Source organism: Carlito syrichta, unplaced genomic scaffold, assembly GCF_000164805.1.
Source record: "Carlito syrichta isolate Samal-C Ts95f unplaced genomic scaffold, Tarsius_syrichta-2.0.1 Scaffold91585, whole genome shotgun sequence".
NCBI lineage: Eukaryota > Metazoa > Chordata > Mammalia > Primates > Tarsiidae > Carlito > Carlito syrichta.
Genome location: NW_007035681.1, coordinates 8,445 through 33,387, shown reverse-complemented (window position 1 = coordinate 33,387; position 24,943 = coordinate 8,445). Strand labels below are relative to the sequence as shown.

Genomic DNA, 24,943 nt, shown 5'->3' with positions numbered 1-24,943 from the left:
GGATATCCTTTATTTGTTTCAATGAACTCTTAGTAGGAGCTCCAACAAATAAAGCAATTCAATCAGAGCTGTTCTATTTAAAGCAGGAAGGGGGGCTGGGTGCAGAGTCCTATCTACCTGTTCCCCAGTCCCAGCCCGCTTGGTAGCCCTTAGTTGCTTCTGTGAAACCTTTGAAGTCTTTGGAAGACAAATTAAAAACCACTGAGCTGGAAAATAGTTTTTAGTTCTTCCTGCTGATCCAAGGGCTTTCCAATAGGTGAACTTGATGGTTTAGTGGATGGTTTCAACTCAGACATAGGCTTGGAAGGCATTGGGAGTTCTGAACAAGTCTTGGCCCTACTCTTCATTGGCTGACCCTAAAAACTAGGGTTGCTTTTCCTTTTCTAAGTACCAGTTGCTGTCTGGTTTGTTTGCTTTTGACCTTCATTTTGCGAATGATTTTTCTTAATTTGAGCGAAGGATCAGGCAAAGAATATGTTTACATAACTATGCCTTTAAAATAAGCTCAAACACCCCAAATCTCCATCAGCTGATGAGTGGATCAACAAAATGGTTTCCTAAAATATTCCTCAGATGATTCAGCCATAAAAAGGAATGGAGTACAGGTAATACATGTTACAACTTGAGTAAACCTTGAAAACATCACGCTAAGTACAAGGCTACATATTGAATAATTGCATTTATTTTAAATATCCAAACTAGGCAAATCCATAGAGACAGAAAGTTGATTCATAGTTGCAGGGGCTGGGGGAGTAACTGCTCATAGGTATAGCATTTCTTTTCATGAAGTTTTGACAATATTCTGGAATTAAGCCGTGGTGATAGTTGCACAACTATGCAAATATGCCCCAAACTATGGACTTGTACACTTTAATTATGATGTGTGAATTAATGTCATTTAAAAATTAAAATAAATGTATATATTCTGTTAACAAACCCATTGTGTCTCAATATTCTCTTGGCTGCTAAACATTTTACAGAGTCTTGGGGATGGAGGGACCCAGGTAGTTGTCTAATCAACTCCCACCCAGGTACAAAAGACCCCTCTACAATGTTTCTGTTTTTGTCTTCTCTTGGCTGGGTGACAAAGTACAGCTTTAAGACCCACAGAAAAAAACTCCGGTATCTGTCCAGAGCAAGTCCGTCTCATTTCAAGGCTTCCGCTGGCATTGTTCCCTCATTCCCCACCTCCCGTCCACCCCTCTCCCCAAACCACACCACCTCTCAAGCCAAACCAGGCATCAGGGCCATCCCAACTTGCTAGGGGTTTCCAGAGTTGCACATGTCAGAGTTCATGATGTTTATTGTTAGTCTTGCTGCTTTCATTCCCCAATTAGTAGGAGCCACGGCAAACCCAGCCAGGTCGAGATCCAGAAGCAGAGGGCTGGGCCTCTCTCTCCTGGTCTTCCACCTTTCTGGACCACATTGTTTACAAGTCACCCCATGTTTAGGTCCACTCGTTCTTGTAATTGCACTCCTGGTCGTCTCTTTAGTATCCTATTGTCTTACCTAGACATCAAAATGGTTTTATTCATTATCTTGGGTTGGGCCGGAGATTGCTTCCTGAGGGTTCAGGGTCTGTTTGGCTCCCTCACATCCTCTTCCTGAGACTCCTTTCCATGCCATTTGTCTACAGCTGAGGTGACCCTAACTCTCCTGGAAGTGCATCTTCTCTTTTTTTTTTTTTTTTTAGTTGGAGTCTCACTCTGTCAACCAAGCTGAAGGGCAGTGGCATGCTCCTGGCCACCACAGCCTCGACCTGATGGGCTCCAGCGATCCTTCCACCTCAGCCTTCCAAGTAGTTGGAACTACAGGCACGCGCCACCATGCCTGGCTAGTGTTTTGATTTATTGGCAATCCTCTCACTTCGGCCTCACTTCTGCTGGGATTATAGGCATGTGCCACTGCGCCCAGCCCGGAAGTGCATCTTATATCTACTTCTCTTGGAGGCTATTTGCACCCTTGCTGCACAGTAGTGGAAGTTTCTCATGAATGGGAAAATGGGAGTGTGTGGGCGGGTGGAGGTCTCTAATGATTAACAAGCAACATCAGCATTTTAACAAATCCTTTCCCTATCCGCCTCTCAATACTTTTTAACCAAAGAGGAACTTTGTAGAGGGTGTCCCAGTTTGGGGTGAGATTGGGAAAAGACAATCTTCAAGTTCTCTTATTTCAAGTCCTGAAATTCTGAGATTCAAGATATTGCTGAACAAGCCCTGCACACCTGGCTGATCCCTCAGAACCGCTACTCAAGCAGATGGGTTCTCTTGATAGGCATCAGGTAGGTCAGACTGTCAATCAGCTCAACTCTCACACCTCTCACCACTCATTTTACCACTGCTTTTAATGTAGAGGCTTATGAGCAGGGGGTTTAACTGGGAGTCATCATTCAGGCCAGTTATACTCAGCGGCAGAGACTGCAATTCTGGGGCACCCATTCATCCAACAAACTTTCACCAAGCCCTTACTCTGCCAAACACTGTGCCTGACAACAATCTCTTGAAGTAGGGAGTGGAGTTCACCCTTCCACGAGGAAATGGAAGCTGAGAGGTTTACTAAGCATCTCATTTGGAGTCAGTTCCCCATGAGGATGCACGAGGGGCCAGAAAGGAGGGCATTCTGAGGAGCCCTCAGGAATCCACCCTCCAAGAACCCACAGCACTGCCAAACAGGCCCTGCACACTCGGCGGCTGTGCTGATCCATCAGGACTTCTGCTCAAGCACATGGGTCTTGTAGATGGATCTGAAGGCCCTGAAGAATGTTAATTAGGGTTAGCCTCATTCTGGGTATGAGGCTGACCTCTGGTGGCCATCTTGTTCATTAATTTGCTCCTATCATGAGTTTAAGAACGAATAAACAAATAAACAAAAAACCACAAAGGTCCTCCTTTAGGCCCCCTGTGGTGGGAAAAAGAATTGAGTAAGACAGTCTCTACCCTGTGGGATTGACAAGCAACATCAGTATTTTAACAAAGTATTGAGTCTCAATACTTTATAATCAAAGAAGAACTTTGTAGAGGGTGTCCCAGTTTGGGGTGAGATTGGGAAAAGATGATCTTCAAGGTCTCTTACTGCAAGCAGGACCTCACAGACGGGAGACAATTACGGAGCAGGGTGAAAAGTGCAGTGAAGTAAGAGTACAGAGGCTATGAGACCATGACAGGAACTGGCCGGGCTCAGCCTGTAATCCCAGCACTTTGGGAGGTTGAGGTGAGAGGATTGCCTGAGCCCGAGGGTTCGAGACCAGCTTGGGCAACTTGGCAAGACCTCATCTCAACAATAAATCACAAGGAAAAAAAATCAGCTGGGCGTGGTGGCACGTGCCTATAGTTCCAGCTACTTGGAATACTGAGGCAGAAGGATCACCTGAGCCCAGCAGATCGAGACTGCGGCAGCTGTGAGAGTGTCACTACACTCCAGCCTGGGCAACAAAGAGTGAGACTCCAACTAAAAATTTAAAAAAAGAAATATTTATTAAGCACCACAGCGTGCCCTCTCCTTTAATGCTTCTAAGTACTGACAAAGGCCTCAGTATTATCATTCTACTCTTGGTAGACATCGAGCCTGAGATGTTCCGTAGTAAGTGGAGCCAGGCTCAAACCCAGGGCTTCTAGTCTCTCTATGGCACACCACTGCCACCCAGGGCATCCGGCTTTGGTCAGGGACAGGCCCTCTGGGAGTGGGCATGGGATCCCACCAGATGAGAAGCATGGAGGATTGCAGGAAGGGCAAGTTTTCTCACGAGAAGGGGAGAGGCAGGGGGAAAGGCTGGGGGGCAGACAGGGGCGGCGCTATGGAGAGGTTTGTGCACCCTGTGAGGAAGCTTACACTTTGTCCAGCAACAAGAAGCCCCTGAGGGTTTTAAAGGAAAACTGATAGCGGCATACTCGGTTTTCAGAGCTGGTTCTGCATCAGTGTGGAGGATGGATGGAGGGTATGACCTGGATCAGAGCCTCTTGGGACACAGCTGCCTATGCCAAAGCGATGCTGGCCTGCACAGGGCGGGGGCGAGACCTGTAAAGCTGGGAGGCAGGCCTCAGGGGTTGATGACACATGGGCAGATTGGTGCAGAAGAAGAGTGAGAGTTAGGATAAGCTCCTGTTTCTTGCTCGGGTGGTGGTGCCAGCCACCACAAAAGGGACCCTTGCTGGAGGAACACATTTAGGGGTAAGGTGGTGATTTTATTTGTTTGCTTATTCAACACATTTTATTAAGTGTTGACTATGTGCTAGGGACTATTTTAAGGGAGAGGGATACAGCAGGGAACACAAGAAAAACTCTGAACATCCTTTCTGATGGAGGAGGCAGACCATCAGCAAAATCCCTGAACTGTTTTATCTGTCAGATGGCTATGGGGATTGTGGAGAGAAATATCGCGGGGAAGGGAAAGGGGGAATGCAAGTGCAGTGGGGTAGAAGATGTAATTTTCAATATGGCGCTCAGAGATGATCTCGCTGGAGAGATGACAAAGGACTGGAAGAGACTGGAGCATGCCTGGGGAGTGTCGGAACACGGGAGGAGACCAGGTGGCTGGAATGGAGCAAGCCGGTGGGGAGATAGGGCAGAGAAGTAGCAGGCCTGGGGAGGGGCAAATGGCTAGTGTTTGGAGGCCACTGTGTGGACCAATTGCAGCCTTTACTCTGACTGATGAAGGAACCACCAGAGGGTTTAGAGCAGAGCAGCAAACATGATTTGACTTTTTTTTTTGAGTCAGGGTCTCACTCTGATGCCCAGGCTGGAGTGCAGTGGCACAATCACAGCTCACCTCACAGTTCACCACAGCCTCACACTCCTGGACTCAAGCAATCCTCCTGCCTCAGCCTCCCAAGTAGCTGGGACTACAGTTGTGTGCCACCATGCTCGGCTGATCTTTGTGAAAATTTTTTGTAGAGACAAGGTCTCACTCTGTTGCCCAGGCTGGTCCCAAACTCCTGGGCTCAACTGATCCTCCCACCTCAGCCTCTCAAAGTGTTGGGATTACAGGTGTAAGCCATCAAACTTGGCCTGATCTATGGTTTTAAAAGGATCACTGGGGCTGCCATGTTGAGAATAGATTGTAAGGAGGGCAAGAATAGCTTGACCTTGAGAATGCCAACATCAAGGGTCGAGTAGAGAATGAGAATTTCATAAAGGGAAGAGGCAGAAGCAGTTGAGGAACAGGAGGAAGACATAGGAGAGAGGAGGCAGGAAGCCAAGAAAGATGGGGCTTTCCAAAGGGAGGCAACCATCAGCAGAACCTAAGGCTCCCAGGAAGTCAAGAGATCAAATGCTCCCAAGAGATCAAGTAGGAGGAGCACGGAGAGTGACTCCTGGCTACAATCACCAGGAGTCTCTGGAGACCTTGGTAGGAGCAGTTTGTGAGGAGGGTTGAGGACAGAAGCCTGACTGCCCTGGGTTGAGAGCACCACTTAATCCTCCCCAGGCCCCAGTGATCTGTATTTTAATCCTGGAGTTGGGAAGACCTTCAAGGGACAACAACAAGAAGTTATGTTACAGGGACTTTTGAGAGCCTCAAGTGCTCCTCACCTCACTTAGCCAGAGAAGTGCTTATAGCAAGGTCACAAGGTGGCAAGCTCTGTGGTGCTAGAGTATGACCTACACTGTAGACCTCTTGGCTCTCTGCCAAGCATCCTTCCTACGTGTATTAGTATAATGTTAGCTGCCACAACAAAGAAACCCTCAGTGTGAGGGCTCAACACAACAATGACTTACTTTTTGTTTGTCATAATCTAAAGCAGGTATCAGGCTAATCGGCATTTTCCTTCCACATGAAGGGACACAGGTTCCTTCCATCTGGTGGCTCCACTGTCTATGGTTCTTGACCATTTTTATGTTTATATTCCTTTGAGAAGTTAATACAAGCAATAGACTTTTTCACCAGGAAAAAAATGCACACATGCACACCCACACACAATTTTGCATACTTTCAAGGAGTTCATAGAACTCATTAATCTATTTATAGACTCCCGAGGGTCTAAGGACTCAGGTCAGAACCTCTGCCCAGGGCCTCAGAGACCTCTGTTGGCTGGTGAATGGGGAAGAAAGTACCAAAAGGGCACAGCTACTTCTTAGAGCCCTGGGCCCTGTATAAACACATCACATCCACTCACATTTCAATGGCAAAATCACCTGACCTGACCTAGGTACAAGGGGAGGCTGGAAGTGTTGTGGTGACAGCACAGTTTGACACTGTGGAGGGCCCTGGGTTCTGGCGGCAACTGGCCCAGTTCTGCTGCACATGACACCTGCAGGCAGGTATGCCGACATGAGTTCTTCTCACAAGGACACTTTTAGCGTTGATTCCTTTCATGGGCCGTTTGCTACCTCCCTTCCAGCCTTGCTCATGCTGTTCCTTTCTCCTTACTTCCTTCGTTTCCAAATCCAGACCATTTTCTTGGAGCCCTGCTTAAGGTCCACCTTCTCCAGGACACTTTTTCTAAATTCACTTAAGCAGTCTCTGGCCCTCTGGAGCTCACGGCACCCTTCATTTAGTCTTGTCCTGTAGCAGTTCTTGTGACCTGAAACAGGTCTAATATTTTTTTTGTTCCTCATCTCTAGACCGTCTCTCTCACATACTCCAAGCATGTATATAATGTTTCTCCCTTCCTCTGCCACAGGAATGCAGCCCTCCATGCCCCCTATAAAATGGATAGGGAGTGGCCATCTGCTCATGGAGTCCTCAGAGCAGCAGGCCAGGACAGGGATTCCACACTGATGAGGAAATGGAGGCTCAGAGAGTCAAGGGAAGTGACCCAGGCCTGCAGACCATGGCAGGGCTCAACTTTGGTTCCAGGCCTACCAACCCCAAAGCAAATATCCATTCTACCCAGGCGACAGCTGCATGCACCTCCAGTAGCACAAAGACAGGTCTGTGTCTGGCATGACAAGCTGTGTCAGGATTCAGACTCTGGGGCCTGTGAGCCACAATAGATCCCTCAATACTTTGCAACAATGGGAGCCTAGAAGGTGCTCTTGCAGATGTGTGATGAGTAGACTATGCATGGAGAAGAGAGGCTTCTGTCCCCATCCCCTATCCCTAGTGCTAAGGAGTTTCACTCTTCCTTCCCATGACAAACAACCTTTCCCTAATGTCATGGGGAGATGGAGGGATGAGGAAGAGGCAGCCATAGTGAAAGGCAACACAGGTAACTCTGCCTTCTGGCACTACACACTTCTCACCCCCTGGATGTGGTCGAGGCTGAACTCAAAGGCAGCCTTGACCATAAAGATGTTCACACCAGGAGAGAGAAGTCAGCCCCACTGAGGCAGAGCATGGGCAAGTGCTGGTATCCAATCCAGCCCTGGGTGATGGGCTCCCATGTTCAGCATTCATTAAACTGCAGACACCAGAACACTTGGGTTTTCCTTAATTAATTAAAATATCGTAGAATAATCATTCTCTGATTTAATGTTCAAGAGGCCCTGACAAAGGCTGGGAAGGAGAAAATTCATTAGAGGAGATTTTACTGTCGCTCAAGTTATTCGTTCTTATTCATTTCTCCTGCAACATCCATCCCTAGGGCAGTGTTTTTAAAGACATAAGGATTAATTTTATCATAAAACCTGAAGGAAGGCTGGGTGCGGTGGCTCACATCTATAATACCAGCGCTTTGAGAGGCCGAGGCAGGAGTTCAAGACCAGCCTGGGCCACATAGCAAGACCTCGACTGTAAATTTTTTTAAAAAGAAAGAAATTAGCTGGCTATGCTTGTAGCCTGTAGCCTTCGCTCAGGCCTGAGGTGGGAGGACTGCTTGAGTTCAGGAGTTTTAGGCTGTAGTAAGCTTTGATAGTGCCACTGCACTCCAGCCTGGGTGACAGAGTGAGATCCTGTTTCAAAAAGAGAAAGAAGGAAGGCAGGGAGGAGGGAAGGGAAGAGAGAGGAGAGGATCAGGGAGGGGAGGGAAGGAAAGGGTTTCTACAACCTCGTCTCTACAATAAGTCAATAAATTAGCTGGGCATGGTGGCACGCACCTGTGGTTCCAGCTACTTGGACGGCTGAGGTAGACGAATCACCCAAGCCCAGCAGGTCAAGGCTGCAGTGACCGAGAGCATGTCACTGCATTCCAGCCTGGGTGACAGAGTGAGACACTGACTTAAAAAAAAAAAATTGCAGGCAAGGTGACCAGTGGGGCTGTGAGATGTAAGGAGGGTTTAGATGGAAGTAGCTGATCCGGGCAAGTGTAAAAAGACAAGATGCATGAGGGATGATAATGAAATACAGGGGGATCTGGGCCCACCTCCAGCAGCGTTCGTAGGCAAAGAGACCACAAAGACTATCCTTACAAACATTTATTTCCAGGGTGCAGAGGTCGTGACATCATGACATATGTTAAACAGGGTAGAAAAATCCAGGCATGGTGGTGGGGGCCATGTCTCCAAATGGTAACCACGGCCGCGATATGTGTTTCCTTCACCCTAAAGAGGTCTCTGGGCACTCACATCTGAAAAGCCACGAGGTTGGAGCAATCATATGAATCCACCTTTTTGGTTTTGGTGAAAATTCCAGACAGTGTGACATTAATTTATTCACTTCTGCACAAAATTATGACACTAAGGCCAGTGCCACTCAGTTTGTGCGCTCGGCACTTTCAGCATGGGCCCCGTCCACCCAGCTCTCTGGGTCTAGCTCCAGCCCTTTATTTTTGACTAGGTAACTTCTAGGCGAGTCAATTGGCTCTGCACAATGTGATTATTAGCAGGTGCATGTTGTTGTTCCACTACCTTCTCCAGAGCCAGGGCATCCCTATTCCTTCTCACATCATTTCACTAAGGATCTGACCAAATCATCTCCCAACTATTCAAATCACTGGGGAACTAACTGCAGTCCCTCCCACGTGGAAACAAATCACAGTGGAGGGAGAAGGGAGAGAGAGGAAATGTCGGGTGGGGAGGGGACGTGAGCAGGTCCCCAGGCAGCCCTAACTCCCAACAGGCAACTGCAGCTTCCAGTGTGATCAATTTCAACTGATTGTTTTCAAGAGAGCTTCCAGTATTCTATAGTTTGAAAAACCACTCATCTAGTTTCATTCCCTTCTGATTCAAATGAGAACACGGAGGCCCGGAAAGTGAAGGGGTCTTGTCAGGGTCACACATTGAGCCAAGGGACAAATATGCAAATAGTTATTTTATTTCCAGATTCTTAGGCCAGTCTCCTTCTGGTGGGTAGTACACCAGGGTGATACCATCCCCATATTTTAGATATGGAGTGGCCAGGCTTAAAGGCAGAAAATTCAGCTCCCACAAAGACTCCAAAACCAGTGCTCACCGTGAGCGGCAGGAGAGCATGCTCTGAAAGTGGGACTGAAGCTTCAAGAGAGTTACCTGAAATCAGTGGAATTAGCATCATCTACCTTTCCAGAGTTTGGGGATTACCGTGAGAAGCAGCACCACAGAGTATAGAGGATGCCGAGGAGGGCCAGGTGACCTGAGTTCTCAGAGGTCTTCAGACCCTGGGCAAGTAGCTGTACCTGTCAAAACCTAGTCTCTTCATCTGCAAAAGGGATAGACATAAATACCTGCCTTGCTCACCCTCACAGAGCTGGGATCACAGCTGGGAAAAAGCTTCATGAACACAAAGGACAGTCCACAGTGAGGGATTCCCAATTCTGACTTTAAAAAATTGTAACTGCCTAGAGACCTCATTTTTTTAAGATCAGATAGTAAATATTTTTTCTTTTTTTTTTTTTTTGATTTAAAAAAATCCTTAATTTGGGGTAAGGTCTAATATCTATAAGTGAAAGGCATTCTACTACACTCTAATTCCATAGCCCAGAAATAACTACCTGACTCCCTTTTAACAAGTCAGGTCTCCACCATCCACTGGCTAGAGAATGCTGGACCAACAAGTGGATGTTTTGGATCCCAAAAGGCTCAGCCAAGAGGCTCCTGAGTCTTGCAAAGCATGCCATCTAGGACTAAATCTCTTTAAAATGCGGGAAAAAAAGCAGGAATAGAAGAGTTACAGCCAGCTGTCCACACCCTAGTATGAAGCCATGAAATTTGTTTTTGAGAAATGCCATTTTTAAAAGAATGCTAAGATCACACTTCCTGCATTTTTCTCACAGGGCCATCTTACTCTACGATGCCAGGGCTAGAAGAGACACTGGTAATAGCTAGTCCCAAGACCACATTCTCAACCGACGAGATCAGGGCCCAGAGAGTCCTGCCCAGGTCACACAGCAAGTTAAGGTCAGGCAGAGGAAAGCCGGACTTGCCTCCCTCCTTCTACAACACACACTAAGTCACAGAGCACCCACTAAAAGGTCACAGACAGATGAGGTAAAGAGTCAGTTGATATACGCCTCGCTCTGAGCCCTTAAGAATTACAAACATATCATTACATGCTCACCCTGGGAGAGAGAATTAAAAAGAATTCTCATGGAGCAATTCATTTCAAAAGTATCAAAAAAAGCTACATGCATGTCTGTTTTCCCAAAACTTGCCCTGCTAAAAACTACACCTGATACAAATCTAGTTTGCATCTAATTTTTAGAAACATACAAAAGGGGTCATCCACAAACAGTTTTTCCAATTCTTCACAAAGCACAAAAATCCATTGCTTGACTTCTCCATCATCCTGTGATCCATGTTTCTAAGACCCTAGGAAGAAAAGAGGCGAAGAATTAGATAAAAGTAGCCTGCTCTGTTGCAATCAACTAGATGTTGGACGGAAGGTGAGGAGATGACCCCTAACCTCAAATCTCTCCCCAACAAGGAGTGGTGCCAGTGGGGAGCGGAGGAGCCCTGTGGAGACCCAGAAAGTACATTTAAGGCCAACAGGTGGATGTTTCAGAGAGGCACACTCCAGCTTAATATGACAGAGAACATTTATTTTTATTTTTTTTATTTTTTTTTTGAGTTGGAGTCTCACTCTGCCGCCCAGCCTGGAGTGCAGTGGCCGCTCCCGGCCACCGCAGCCTCGCCTGCTGGGCTCCGGCGATCCTTCCGCCTCAGCCTTCCGAGTAGCCAGAACTACAGGCATGTGCTACCATGCCCGGCTGATTTTTTGATTTATTGTAGAGATGAGGTCTCGCTGCCCAGGCGGGTCTCGAACCCGCAGGCTCAGGCAATCCACTCACCTCAGCCTTCCAAAGGCGCGGGATTACAGGCTGAGCCACCGAGCCCGGCATAACATTTATTTTTTTTTTAAATATCTTAGCAATTTATTTTTATTTTTACTTTTTAGAGGCAGGGTCTCTCACTCTGTTGTCCAGGCTGTTGTGGTGCAATCATAGTTCACAGTGGCCTCAAACTCCTCGGCTCAGGTGAACCTCCTGCTTCAGCCTCCCAAACAACTAAGAATACAGGCACATGCCACTATGCCTGGCTAATTAAAAAAATAATTTAAAAAAAAATATTTTTTTTGCAGAGATAAGCATCTTGATATTTGCCCAGGCTGGTCTCAAACTCTTGGTCTTAAGCAATCCTCCTGCCTTGGCCTCCCAATGAGCTGGGATTACAGGTGTGAGCCACGGCACCCAGCCAAAACTTTTCAATCATTGGAAAATCCAAAGATGGTTATCTGGTTGTAGTGAGTTTCATAACCCTAGAGATATGCATGCAAAATACTATGTATTGCAGAGGGAACTTAAGACCTGGGCAGCAGAAATGGTCTTAAAATTCCATGATTGATCATGGCTTCCTTTTGAAATATCATCTATAATAGACTGCACTCACATCTCAGAATCATTTCTGTCTTGGAATACATATGCATTTAAAAATTATAGATATATAATGTATTTAAACATGAAACATGCTATATCATATAAAACAAAAACTATCAGGAAGACAGCTTTAAGATCTGATCTTCAGCCGGGTGCGGTGGCTCATGCTATAATCCCAGCACTTTGGGAAGCTGAGGCGAGAGGATTGCCTGAGCCCAGGGGTTCGAGACCAGCCTGGGTAACTTGGCGAGACCTTGTTTCTACAATAAATCAAAAAATTAGCCAGGTGTGGTGGCACATGCCTGTGGTTCCAGCCACTTGGAAGGCTAAGGCAGAAGGATCAACTGAGCTCAGCAGGTCAAGGCTGTGGTGGCCATGAGTGTGCCACCAAAGTCCAGCCTGGGCAACAGAGGGAGACTTTTGACTCAAAAAGAAAAATCTGATCTTCTAACTCTTTGCTGAATCCCTTTTCATGATTTTACCACTTTCCCATTTTTCTCCCTATTTCTGAGACCTCTAATTTCTCACATGTACCCAGCCTTCCACCCAATGCCACTTCTCCAGCAAGCCTTCATCTTCCCCAGCTTTAGGCGGCTTCTCTTTCCTCAGTGCCCCTCCCACCCCATTCCTTAACCTCACATTCCTTGTGTTATAATGATGTTCACATGATGTTCACTCTTTGTTTTTTTCTGAGCATCCCCTACAGACCTGTATAAGGCCTTGACCCAGAAGACACGCAATAATAGTGGCTAAAAAAATGATTAAAACCATAGCAAAATCTTTCTGCTTTTAAGAAACTCTCAGACTTGTTTCTAGCTTTTCCTGCTCTATTAAGCACTTGTTGGTCAGCCTTGGTGATGGTGCCTGTTCACAACCACTCCCCCGACTCGGTAAGGATCATACATCCCTGCCCTTTGCCTCTGGTGAGAAGGGCACACACCTCCCACTCCATCCACATTGCATGTGGCAGTGTGATGACTGGCTTTGGCTAATGGACTGTCAGCAGGCACAACACCCAACACACCTGAGTAGAAGCTTTAAATGCGACAGTGTGCTCGGCTTGGCCTCTTGCTTGTCCCTTCTGCACAGAACAGACATGTTCCACGTTGGGGCAGCACCTCCAACTGGGTCCCGAATGAGAGGGCGAGTGGGGCGGAACCACAGCCAACCATGACTGTGACATGGAACGGGAGCAAGGGTAAATGCCTGTGGCTGTGAACCAGCAAAGTTTTTGAGATGTTGTACAGCAAGTGATTCATTTTCTGAGTTCACAGTTCACCTGTAGGTGGGGGACAGATGTAACCTCTGCTGTCACCTGTGACTATGAGCACTAAGAGTTCCTGGCCAGAGAAGATGCAGAGATTCTCTCTGTCCCCGTTCCCTGGCCCCCAGGAGATGTGTTGCTAAATGGCATACAACCTTGAACAATTATCATAATACTATAAGAAAGGGATTGGCAGTGGTGGGAAACTGCCCAGGGGTAGGGGTGGGGGTGGGATCGGCAGTTGAGGGAAACTGCCAGGGGAGGGAGGGGCACAGCTCATCAACAAGGGTTGATGCATAATGAACACTTGTATACCTAACCCTGAATTGTACCCCACATCTTTAAAATTTAAAAAAAAAGGCATACAGTGTTGAGGACAAGAAGGTAGGGCTAGAGGATGGCAGAGCTGCCCACCAGGAAGGGCCTTTGGAACACACAAAGAAGTTCCGCCCTCTTCTTCGCAAGAGTGTTTTCACATATATGCTGTTATAATCACACTGGTTGCTACCTCTCCCAGAGCCCTCTCTAGGAGGACACAGAAGTATTTTCTCAGAAATAGAAAGCCACAACTGGGCCAGGCATGGTGGCTCACGCCTATAATCCTAGCACTTTGGGAGGCCGAGGCAGGAGGACTGCTTGAGCCCAGAAGTTCAAGACTAGCCTAAGCAAAATAGCAAGACCTCAAGTCTACAAAAAATCAAAAAACAAGCCAGGTGTAGAGGAGCACACCTGTAGTTCCAGCTACTAGGGAAGCTGAGGCAGAAGGACTTTGCATGCTAGGAAGCTCAGGGTGAAATGTGTGCAAAACATAGCAGAGATTCTCCCTGCTAATCTTATTATGTTCTTACTCTCCTTTGCTTTCTCTCTGATTGTCTCCATTTATGTGTTTTTCTTTTTTATTACACATCTTATATGCCACTTCAAACTTCTTGTGACATGGGAGTAAAAATACCAAAGATGACTTAAAATATGTACATTTCTCTGTCACATGTGGTCATCTGGAGCCGGGAAGCGGAAGTTCTTGTATCTACTCAGATCTAGGACCATCACCGTGCCGTGGGACTGGGCTTCTCCCACCACGTTGGCCGCATGGCACTGGTACACTCCCTCATCTTCCTTTCTCAGAGGATTGATCTAGAAATGCAACAACCAAGTTCATACAGTTATATACAGCACAGCAAAATGATTTCCTTATTTAGCTCTTAATAACAAGCCCGCATGCTTATTCCTTTCCAGAGTAAGGCAGAACTCGCCCTATTTCTCTTCTTGCTTTGGCTGCCAAGGGTACAAAGTCAAATTTCCTTCTCTTGAAGGGCACTCTCCCTGTCGTGGCTCTCATTTTAATGATTTTCTGCATTCCTGCCTTTTACTGTGAACTACCTGGTCCTTTAATTGAAGGTGACAGGTATAGATTTTAAGAAAAATATCTCAAATTAAAAGAAGAAAAAAATCTACTGACCCATAAAGTATTCCCTACAGGGGCAGCTTTTACAAAATACCACCAGAGATAACCTTTTTCCCAACCCCCTTTTCTCATATGAAAATGAGGAACTGTACTTGATTTGAAAAAGCCATACACCCGGCTGCATTCTGGGTCTCTCAGCTGGGTGGAAGAGTAACCAAGTCTCCCAGCCCTGTGCGTGAAATAAGGAGGACACCCTCAGGGAGCCTCCTGGAAAGGCTTAAGAGACCCACAACCAGCTCACTTCTCGTTTGTTGTCTCTTGTTCTAACCAACTGTCTCTGTCAACTAACTCACTCTACAGACCATAGAGCAGTCTACACACACCACCTCGTTCTGCCAGTCGTGGGTGAAAGATGGGGATTACTTCTTCATTTTACAGAAGACTCACAGGTAAGCCACCGACTGTTAGGACCACAAGGGCCCTCGGAGGTCATTCAGTTTGAAGTCCTCTTTTTTACGATGGTGGAAACAGAGGCTAGAGAGGTATAGTGGCTAGCCCAGTGTGGACCCCATCCTCACTCCATCACGCTTTCAAACACTTGGCATTTCCTCATCTTAGCAAAGATATTACAAGTGATGTAAGAGAGCCCTGGAGGCAGTCTAGAATGTGCCATCTTCCTGCTTTATCAGCCAGGTGATCTTAGGCAGGTGTATAGCCTCCCATGGCTGCTGTAACAAATGCAAGCTTAGTGGCCTAAAATAAACAACTTTATTATCCACAGTTCTGGAAGTCAGAGGCCTGAATGGGTCTCAGTGGGCTGAAATCAAGGTGTCAGCAGGGCTGCATTCTTTTGCAAGGCCCTCGGGGAGAATCATCTGTTTTCTTGCCTTCTCTAGGATGCTGGCATTGCTTGGCTTGTGGCCCCTCTCTCCATCTTCAAAACCAGCAATGGTGGGTGGAGTCCTCCTCACGTCACATCACTCTGCCTCTGACTCTTATGCCTCCATCTTCCACTTTTAAACTGAGCCCACTTGGATAATCCAGAATAAGGCCCCTTAGTTTACAGTTTTTTTAGCAAGCTTAGCCCCCCCCCCCATGCGACCTAACATATCCACGGGTTCCGGAGACTAGGACATGGACACCCATCACAGCAGCTCACTTACACTCTCAAGAGACATGCCCAGTGACTGGAGGGTCCAGTGAGAAATGGGTAAGAACTGCTCTGAAATGCATAGTGTGTTGTAGAAATGCAAGGGTGGTTTATAAGGGTCAATCAATAGTATCTAATTATTCTAAACACTCACCAAGAGCCAGGCTGTGGCCTCGTGGTCAGAAGGGCCCCCTCGCACCTGGACAGCTATATTGACGTGGTCCCCAGGCAGCTCCTCAAGCACCTGGGTGCTCTCAGGGGACTGTGTGACCTACAGAGAACAGAAACACCAGAAGGGGTTTAGAAACAAGTATTTCTGGATAAGGACCACCCCACAAGCCTCCTCCTCTTCCTCCTCCTCCTCTTTTCCTCCTCTTCCCCACAAGCCTCCCCACCCCCTTCCAAAGGCTGAAACACAAGAACAGCACGTATGCCTATTCAAATGAAATGCACGTACAGATAGCGTCCCCTGCTGGACGGTAAAGATGTGACCATCACCACTATCTTGCAGAAGCAGTTCAAGATTTCGCAGCAGTCTCAGGGCGTTTGAGATAAGGGGACAACTTATGTTATGATCCCTGACAGTCTCTCAAAAACTAGGCATCAGGAAGACTTGGTTTTGGAATAAGATTGGGTCTTCTGCCACCAGCCAGGTCTATTTAAAAACACAGCGCCACAGAGAAGTAGGCTCTAAGGTCAACGCAGCTGCTGCAGGCTGGGTAACAGCAGAGTTCTTTGGCCCCTAAGTGGCCAAGAAGGCAAATGTCACGGGAAGGACTGCAACACCCCCTTTTGTGGGGGAGGGCTTTGTGGTAAAAGTTTTGAGGCAGAGGTGTGGAAATAAGTTATCTGTTCTTAATCCTCTGGCAGCCTATAAAGGAAAACATTTACCAGCCATGTCTTTCTCTGTCTCTGTCTCTCTCCCTTGCTCTCTCTCACACACACACACGCATGCATGTGTGCATGTTTCTAGATAGAAATACCTTCCTCCACGTGATGACTGGGGTCGGCACAGCCCTCACTTCACAGGACAGGTACACCTGCGCCCCGGTGACATTGTGAACACTCTGAGGAGGAACAACGACCACAGGAGCTGAGAGAAGGAGACAAGGGAACACAACTTTTACCCTGCCAGTTTCCAGGCGCCCCACCTCTAAAATTCCGCTGCCTGCCAAGAGCCTGCTGGGGTTTCCTGATGCAAGATGAGCACACTGGAAATGCACTCGTAGACAGGAATCCTAGAAGAGAGTTTTTCTTAGACTGGGAAAGATGTCTAATGGCTTCCTGGCCTGCCATCTTTGTTTCACAAACAGGAAAAATAGGCGTCCAGAGAGGAAGGGTGACTCCCCAGAGTCCCCCAGCACATTGATGTTAGAGCTCGGGTCTCAGCACACTCCCTCCCGGGGCCCCTTCTAGGTCCCTGGCTGCCATCTGCTGCACTACAGGACAGGGTGGCAGACTCTGAGAGGAGCTGGTGTCACACCACCAACAGCAGAGTCTTTTAACAGATGGGCTTTTCTCCTTCCTCATGCAAGAGAGAAGAAGAGTGCCAGGCAGAACAGCTGCAGGCACCCAGAGCTGAGACCCCCTACGGTCCATTCAAGAGGCCCATTTGCATGTGTGGGATGCAAACTCCCCAAGGCTCCCCCTTTCCACCTTCCCCCACCCCTCCATGCCTCCACCCCCAAGAGTGAAACTGCAGACCTGGAAACCCAGTGAAGGGACTGATGCAGTGAGCCTGTGCGAGTGAGGGAATCAGGCAAATGTAGTTCTAAGCCACCAGAACATCCCAGCGTGGAGAGGCAGGGTGTGGGCTCTCTGGACAGGATCCAGAGTTAGAAATTCTCAGCATCTACTCCACACTCTGCCTTCCTCCCTGTGCCTGGTGTCTGCTCTGCTTGCACTGGACTGTGAGAATTGAGTCTAGCCACCTCAGCCTCAGGACCCAGCCCCTCCACACCCCGCCTTCCTTCTGCAGGGGATGGTGGACATCTCACCCATCCTACCCATCTCAGGAAGGGTACCTCGTCTAGGACCAGTGGTCTGCACCTCTTGACCTGCTGAATCACAGCCTGCCTTGTGGTTCAGGCTTTTCTACCTGGTCTCACCTGCACTGGATGGCAAGCTCAGCACCCCCTGGCATGCAGCTGCCTGATGTCTCAGCAAGGTGCAGTACAGAGGCCTGGCCTGGGAATGCATGCACTTAGGTCTCCTCATCCATGAGATGGGGATAATATTCCTGCTTCCCAAGGCTGTTGAGGTGATATAACCATGAGATGAGTGTGGAAGTGATGGTTTAAGCTGACATGACATGCCAATGAGGGCCAGGAACAGGACCCCGTCTTCAAACTGATGACTGGATGAAGAAACACGACAAATTAAAAAGCAAACACATACATTTTGAAGCCATCCAGCAGCAAGTCTACAACTCCTAGGGCTTTGCTTAGTGATACAAGGACAGCCGTGCTGCTCTCCACAGGCCTGCCCAGAGAGGGAAAGGGCCCTCGCCCAGCTGCATGAGGCTGTTATACCAAAGGAGAGCCATGGGAGGGAGACAGAAGGTGGGGAAAGTGGGCTGGGTCACACCCAGACATGCAGGAGGGACTGGTTTAGTCTCTCCAGACAGACAGAAAACAGACACTGTCAAGCCAGTGCCAATAACTCTCTGGGAAATTGTCTTGGAGCCAGAAAGTCTCAAACTGCAGAGACCCTTTGTATCCCAACTCCTCTGCGCCTTACTGTCTGTGACATGCCCATTCAGCTTCCATTGCATGCCTCCAGGGACAGAAAGCTCACTACCCTTAGAGCCAGGCCGTTGCATCCTTAGAGGAATGGAAATGAGATAATTTTCTTAATCCTCTGGTCCACCTATAAGAAAGTCCTGCAGTAAGAAAGCCCGTCCCCACCTAGACTGAAGACCCGCCTCCTTGTAACTCCCACCTGTTGATCCCCCAAGGCTGTCCGCTGGAGCCCCACAGCCCTCCAGAGAAGTGAATACAGGGACTGCCATTCCCATCTCAGGATGCCTGCCTCCCCCTCTGCCGACTCCGCCCACTCCTTCAGCTGTGCCCACCGATTGCCCTCCAAAGGATCACGCCCAACCCCCACGCCTGCAAGCAGCCAAAGCCCGCCCCCCCACCCCCAACCGAGTTCCTAGACTTCTAACACTGCCTGACAGCCACAAAGAGCCACAACACCAAGCAGGAGTCCCATCTGCGACAACAAAGAGAGTCTAATTTATTCACATTGTCCCGCCAGCCAGCGCCTCCTCAGCCACACGGGCGCTGGGACGACAACGAGGCTTCCTCAAGTGGCTGGCAGTGCTGACAATCAGAACTGCCTCTTATCCAAAGCCCTCGGTGTGTTCCAAAGGGACACTCAATCAACGTGTTTTACTTTCCTTCATGTAAAGTCATAAATTTTAAATGCGATTTCATCAGTCTCTTTCAGGCCTAAATGAATAAACTGGTAAATCACAATTCATCTTTCTCTCTCCTCCCATTTCCTCCCTCTCCTTCAATAATCCCCACTGAGAAAGACTGCTTTGCAAACACTGTCTTTGCCCCTGATTTTGTGGCAGAAAAATACCAATGATTTTTACAAAAGAGCCCTCTGCTTTTCAAGGGACGTTAAAGTGCCATTTTAAATTTTATTTATTTATTTATGTTTAAAATTGCATAAAGCACAATTTGTTCTTTCTGGTGTGCGGTTCTAGGTGTTGACAAATGTGTACAGTCATGCAACTACCACGATGACCAAAATACAGGACAGTTCTGTTACCTCAATAGTCTCAGGTTGCTCTTGTCATAATAATCTGTGTTTAAAGGTAGCACATCTGATTTTAAATTTAAGGTATTTTTATCCACAACAGCCCTTCATGATCAGTAATTGCCATAATAGTAGTCATGGTAATAATGTCACTGGCCAGCGCAGTGCTCACCGTCTGACAAGCAGGTATGAATCTCTTGATCTTTCCAGCAATCTCACCAACTGCCAGATGGGGGCGCTGCCCAGGGATACGCAGGCTTAAATGCTGGAGTGAGGCTGTAAGCCCAGCTAACCTGGCTCCAGAACACAAGCTCTTCTTCATCACTGTGCCAACACCATCCTATCTTTTCCCTAAAGGACCCTTCCACATACATTCATGCCAGCCCTGTGAAATAGGTGCTTTCATCTCCATCTCACAGGTGAGGGGAAAAAAAGCACAGAAAGGTTAGGTGCCTTGAGGAGCAGGGACCCAAACCCAGGCACCTTGATTTCATTAATTTCCAAAGCTATTTTCTTTTCTCTGGGTCAGGGTCTCACTCTGTCACCCAGGATGGAGTGTCCTGGCATGATCACGATGATCACAGCCAAAGCAGCTTCAACCTCCTGGGCTCAGGCAACCCTTCCACCTCAGCATCCTGAGTAGCTGGGACTACAGGCGTGCACCACCATGCCTAGCTAAGTTTATTTTTATTTTTACTTTTGTAGACACGAGGTTTCACTAGCTTGCTCAGACTAGTCTCAAACTCCTGGGCTCAAGCAATCTGCCCTCCTTGGCCTCCCAAAGTTCTGGGATTACAGGCATGAGCTACCACATCGGGCCTTCTGTGCTATTTTCTAAAGTGAAACATTTGCTATCTTTTTGGACTCCATTCTAGAATAAGAGACCCATTCATGAGGGATTGTGTTGGGGACCCCAAGACAACCCCCAGGTTCAAGGATTTGCTAGAAGGACTTTCAGGACTCGGCATATAGTCATACTCAGGCTATGACTTATTACAACAAAAGGATACAAAGCAAAATCAGCCAAGGGGAAAAGTCGGGGTAAGGCAGTCAGAGGGCAAAAATCAGAAGGCAGTCTCCTCTAAAGTGCCTTGCCTGCTTGAGACCCTCCACTGTCCCCTGCTGAGAGAGCTTATTGGGGGCCTTGGCTGGAGGCACCAGGGGCCATGGCACACCTTCCCTCTGGGGAGCCAGGCACACAATTTTACTGGTGCCAGAACCACCACACTGATGGAGGAACTAGGGCTTTCCTTTCTACTTGCCTTTGATAAAAATAATGTGGCTTGCAGGAGGGAGGACAGCTCCTGGCCAGCCCCGCCTGCAAATGTGCCAGCTTCATCTCCCTAGCTCCTTCTTGCTAATACTTGTTTCCTTCTGCTTATGCCAACAGCAGCCCTGCAAATGCTGAGATGGCACAGATCTACCCATCCAGGGGCTAACCAGCAGGTAACACAGATCGTCACCCTGGTGCGCATGGTCACACAAGGCCGTACTGTGCCGTGGTCAAATAGTACCTGAGGGAGACTCAAATGCCCAGGGGTCTGGGTGCAAACCACACGAGCCTGGGCAAGCTGCTCATCATTTCCTCTTTATCTGCAAATGAAGATAATGACTGCTGCCCCACATCCTCGGATAAAGGGACATCATGATGTGACTGCATTATTAACTGTGTGGGTCTGTACACATGAAAGGGATCGATCTTATTATTATAGGGTGGCAATCTGTCCCCCTACCCTGTCGATTAAATTGGTCCTTGATGGCAGGAATGAAAAGATCTTCCCAAATGCCTCTGAGATTTCTTTAAAGTTAATGGTGCTAGGGAAAGAAAGAATATCAAAAGTCATCCGCCCAGACCCCATCTGCTTGTATTAAAGAGCATACAACCAAAGAGTTTAATAATCAACGCACAGAATAGCCCTGATAATTTATGCTAATAGTCATGTTACCATGTGGAACGAGGAACAGCTTAATCCTGCACCCTGCAGCTTCTGCCTAGATCCCCTCCCTCGGCATGAAAGGCTTTTGAGCACAGCCCCCCTTCTTTGTCCCTCTTACAAAGTGGCATTCGCTGCCTCTTCTGGTTACCTGGTAACACACGCCTAGCACAGACCGAGGTTTCTGAGTGGAGCTGGAATTTCAACTAAGGTGAATTTTCTAGGATTCAGGATCTCAATCAACAGCTCATTGAAGCTTCTGGAACCCATGCCCTGGCCTGGGACCCCGTTCCTATCTAACTTATCATTCAACACATAACATCAATTTGTTGTCTGTAGAATCCCAATCCCATCCCAACATTCACAAATAGTCAGGGTACACACATGGAATGATCCCACCTTTGAAAGTAATGACAGCAACAATCATCATCATAATACTAAGTCCACACCACCTTACAGGTGAGGAATGGAACCAATCATTTAGTACAGAATGAAGCTTCACCCCTCAGACAAGCACTCAAAGCTTGCAATGGCCTATCCCAGACTACTCTGCGGGGTGTCTCCTTCCCCAGTCTTCCTACTGAGCAGCAGCAGCCCAATGGGCCCCCTGTTCACACCCACCCAAGGGCCTCCACACCTCAGTTTATGCTGGGTCTTCCTTCTCAGTCTAGAGATTTCCTCCCCATCCTTCAAGGCTCCTCTCAGATGCTTCCCCTTCTGTGAGGCTATTCCTGGCACCATCATCCAGTGAGTGCTAAATAGAGGGACAGCAAACAAGCCTCAGGGAAAAACAGAAAGGTGGATCCCGAGTGAGTCATGGCCAAGACTCAAGGTTAGTCAATGTATAGCACCTTCCTGATCAGGCTGCCAGCAGGTTAGCCATGCATGGTGTCCACCTGAAAAGAGCCAGACAAACCCAGGTTGGTGCCCTGTCACTGCAGGGACTAGCTAGGTGGCTGCAGGGAATCCCGTCTTTGGCTTCAGTTTTCCTTTCTATTTAAATGGGAACGAGACCTCTCCAGGGTAGTTGTAAAAATCATGTAAGAAGATGGCTGTAAAAGCAATTTCCAGCAGAAAGAATTATTCATACACGGGCCTTCAACACATGTACTGATCAAAAGACGACTCTCATTATTAGGCCATGTGGGTGTTTCAGAGCACAGGGGGGAAGGGGCAAATTTGAAATCTGAAAACTGTCCCCATTCCCCTCGCAGGCATGTGAAAGAACATTTCCGCACACTGTGGGCAACCTCATAAATACTTACAAGGCCTCATTCCATTAAAGTCGGGGTACACTGGTACTGAAGAGTCAGAAAGGAGTTAGGGGGAGGTGATTTTATCACCAGTATTGAAGCAGAACAATCCTGCTCTGACTCAGTCTGTTTTCCTTCAACCAGAGTCCCCAGGGGCATTGTTAAAAAATGCTCCCGCTGTGTCTCCTGAATAAAAGATGGCTTGAGGGCAGCGCAGAATAAGCTGCTGCCTGGGCTAGGAAACATCCCTTCTACAACACCTTCTTGTTGTATCCGGACTCAGGGGCAGGGGCTACACAAGCACTTCGGGACAGAAAGCGACAGGAAAACAGTGCCCAGGTCTGTGGTGGATGATACAAAGGCTGGTGGGGAAGGGGGGCTGAACTCCAGGGAGGCCTGATGCCTGCCACTAATGAGATCATGAAAAGCAGCTTCTGAATTGCTTCCGTTTGGCCCCGTGAACATCTTTATTCCCCGGGTCTGTGCCTAGGGTGGGCCTTGGAGCTCACAGATCAGAATGGAGGGGCTGTCACATTTACTTGTCATTTGGTAATTTTCAACGAATTAGGGGTGTGGAGTTTCCATCTGCCATCTGGCCTCACTCCGGTAACCATGACAACCACCATCTGCCTAACTTAATAGTATCCAGCCCTGTCCTCAAAGAGCACAGAACACGGTGTTGGGACCTGAGAGCTGGTCAGTCTTTACTGGCCACCCTGGACAAGCGCCCTGACCTTGCTGAGTCTCAGTCTCCTTCTCCACATAATAGCAGATTTGGTCTGAAGGTATTTAAGGTGTCTCTCTCTCAAGAAGAGAATACCACTCTGGGGAGAAATTATCTGAGACCATCAGCAGCGTTTTAGAGTCAGAGGACCTGGTCAGCATTTCTTACGTCTCCTGCATGTGGAGTTAAAGTGTTACCTGTCTGAAGACAAAGAGAATTGCCTGTGAATTAACTGCTGAGGGAAGCAGATTGTAAAAAACGAGTGATAGGAACTAGAAAAAGGAAAGAGACAGGATTGTTTAGGTGTCAAGAGGCAGAAACAAAAACGAACTGTTCGGAAGTGGAAGGGACTTCAACAATGGCTCCACAGGGGCTGGCTTGGCCAGAGAGGGCAGGGGACAGCCCATGGCCACTCCAGGAGCCAGCAACAGCACAGCAGCACCTGCAGCCAGCTCTGGCCTCCCCTGGGAGCCCCAGTTAGGAACAGCCAATGGTGACCTTGCTGTGCTCCTGGGGCTGCTTCAGCTCCTCACTTGGGCTGCACACCATTTCTGTTTCCCAGGACTGGAGGCTTCCTGCCCCATCTCCAAGAACCCACATCTACCTGGAATACTTGTGGGGAAATACGACTAGACACTTCTTAAGGCCTGGAAAAGGCTTCACCCTGTTCCCAGGTTTCCTTTGTGACACTGAAACCATTACACTGACTTTGGCATTTAAGTCTAGATATAGTCGCTAGGTCTAGGCCAGGCTCCTTGGGATTCACCTGCTTTCTCTCCACTCACCCTAAACTCTCCACTGCTCCCTCCAAGCAGAGTAGACAGGGGCAGTTCTCCAAGACCTACTGGGCAGGCCACGCTCATGCAAACCAGGTGCTTCACTGGACATCTATACTAATGTTTTGGTTTCTTTTTGTCAGGTTTTTTAAAAGTACATATAGAGGGTGGACAACCATGGCAACTCAGAGATGGGTTTACTGTAATGTTAATGAAGCTTAAATTTCTACATCCCTAGAAGTTCATAAGTTTTCTATTCCTCTACTTAAGGCAGGGCCCTCGAAATTATATATGCCTTAGATCCACAAAATCTGGTTCTGCCCCTGAGGACACCATAATCTTTTCAGATCTTAGGCCTCCAAAGGTCTTACCTGTCCTTGATGGGCGCTTCCTCGGGACCCTGGCTGGGCTCCACCCCACACCTGGGCCCTGGTGCTCTGGCCTGGTGACTCCTGAGTCCCCCAGCCTGGAACTCCCCCTCTCCAGCATCCTCACCTTCCCTTCCTTTCCATTTAAACAACCCACCTGGTTCTGGATACCTGGGGAACTCAGACTCAATAGGAACATCCCCGTCCCAGCTCCCAGTCTGCCGGGGACAAACATGCCAGGCCTGCAAGTAACCGCATCAGCAGGTACTTCAGTACACACAAGGTGCAGCAGGAAAAAGTCGACTGGCTGCATGGCTGGTGTCTCCATGAGACTGGTAAGGGAGGGTGCCAGATGTGGATTCTCGCCCCAGTCTTTCTGAGCCCCGAGAGAGATGAGAAATACTGTTTCCGAATGAGAAACTGAAGCACAGGCGGCGCTGTCCATCGCTGGGTAGGGGGATCCTTCACCCCACGTCCCTCAGGGTTGGGATCCCGTCTTCTCTTCCCGCGGGAGCCCCGTAGGGCCCGAACCCCAACTCACCGAACTCGCAGGGGCCGTCGCGCGCCTTGTGCAGGTGGCCTGGGGGCCCGCGGGGTGTCTGCCGGGCGCGCAAGCGCAGGGCGCACACGCTGGAATA

General features: G+C 48.3%; 1 protein-coding gene across 1 annotated transcript; it reads right to left on the bottom strand.

Moving 5' to 3' along the window:
• Positions 1 to 10,255: 10,255 nt before the first annotated feature.
• IGFBPL1 (insulin like growth factor binding protein like 1) lies at positions 10,256 to 24,943 on the bottom strand (the record flags this gene model as incomplete). Its single annotated transcript, XM_008059670.2, has 5 exons — positions 10,256 to 10,599; positions 13,903 to 14,061; positions 15,637 to 15,753; positions 16,466 to 16,575; positions 24,847 to 24,943. Coding segments are annotated over 4 exons (474 nt in total), but the record flags the coding sequence as incomplete, so codon positions are not given.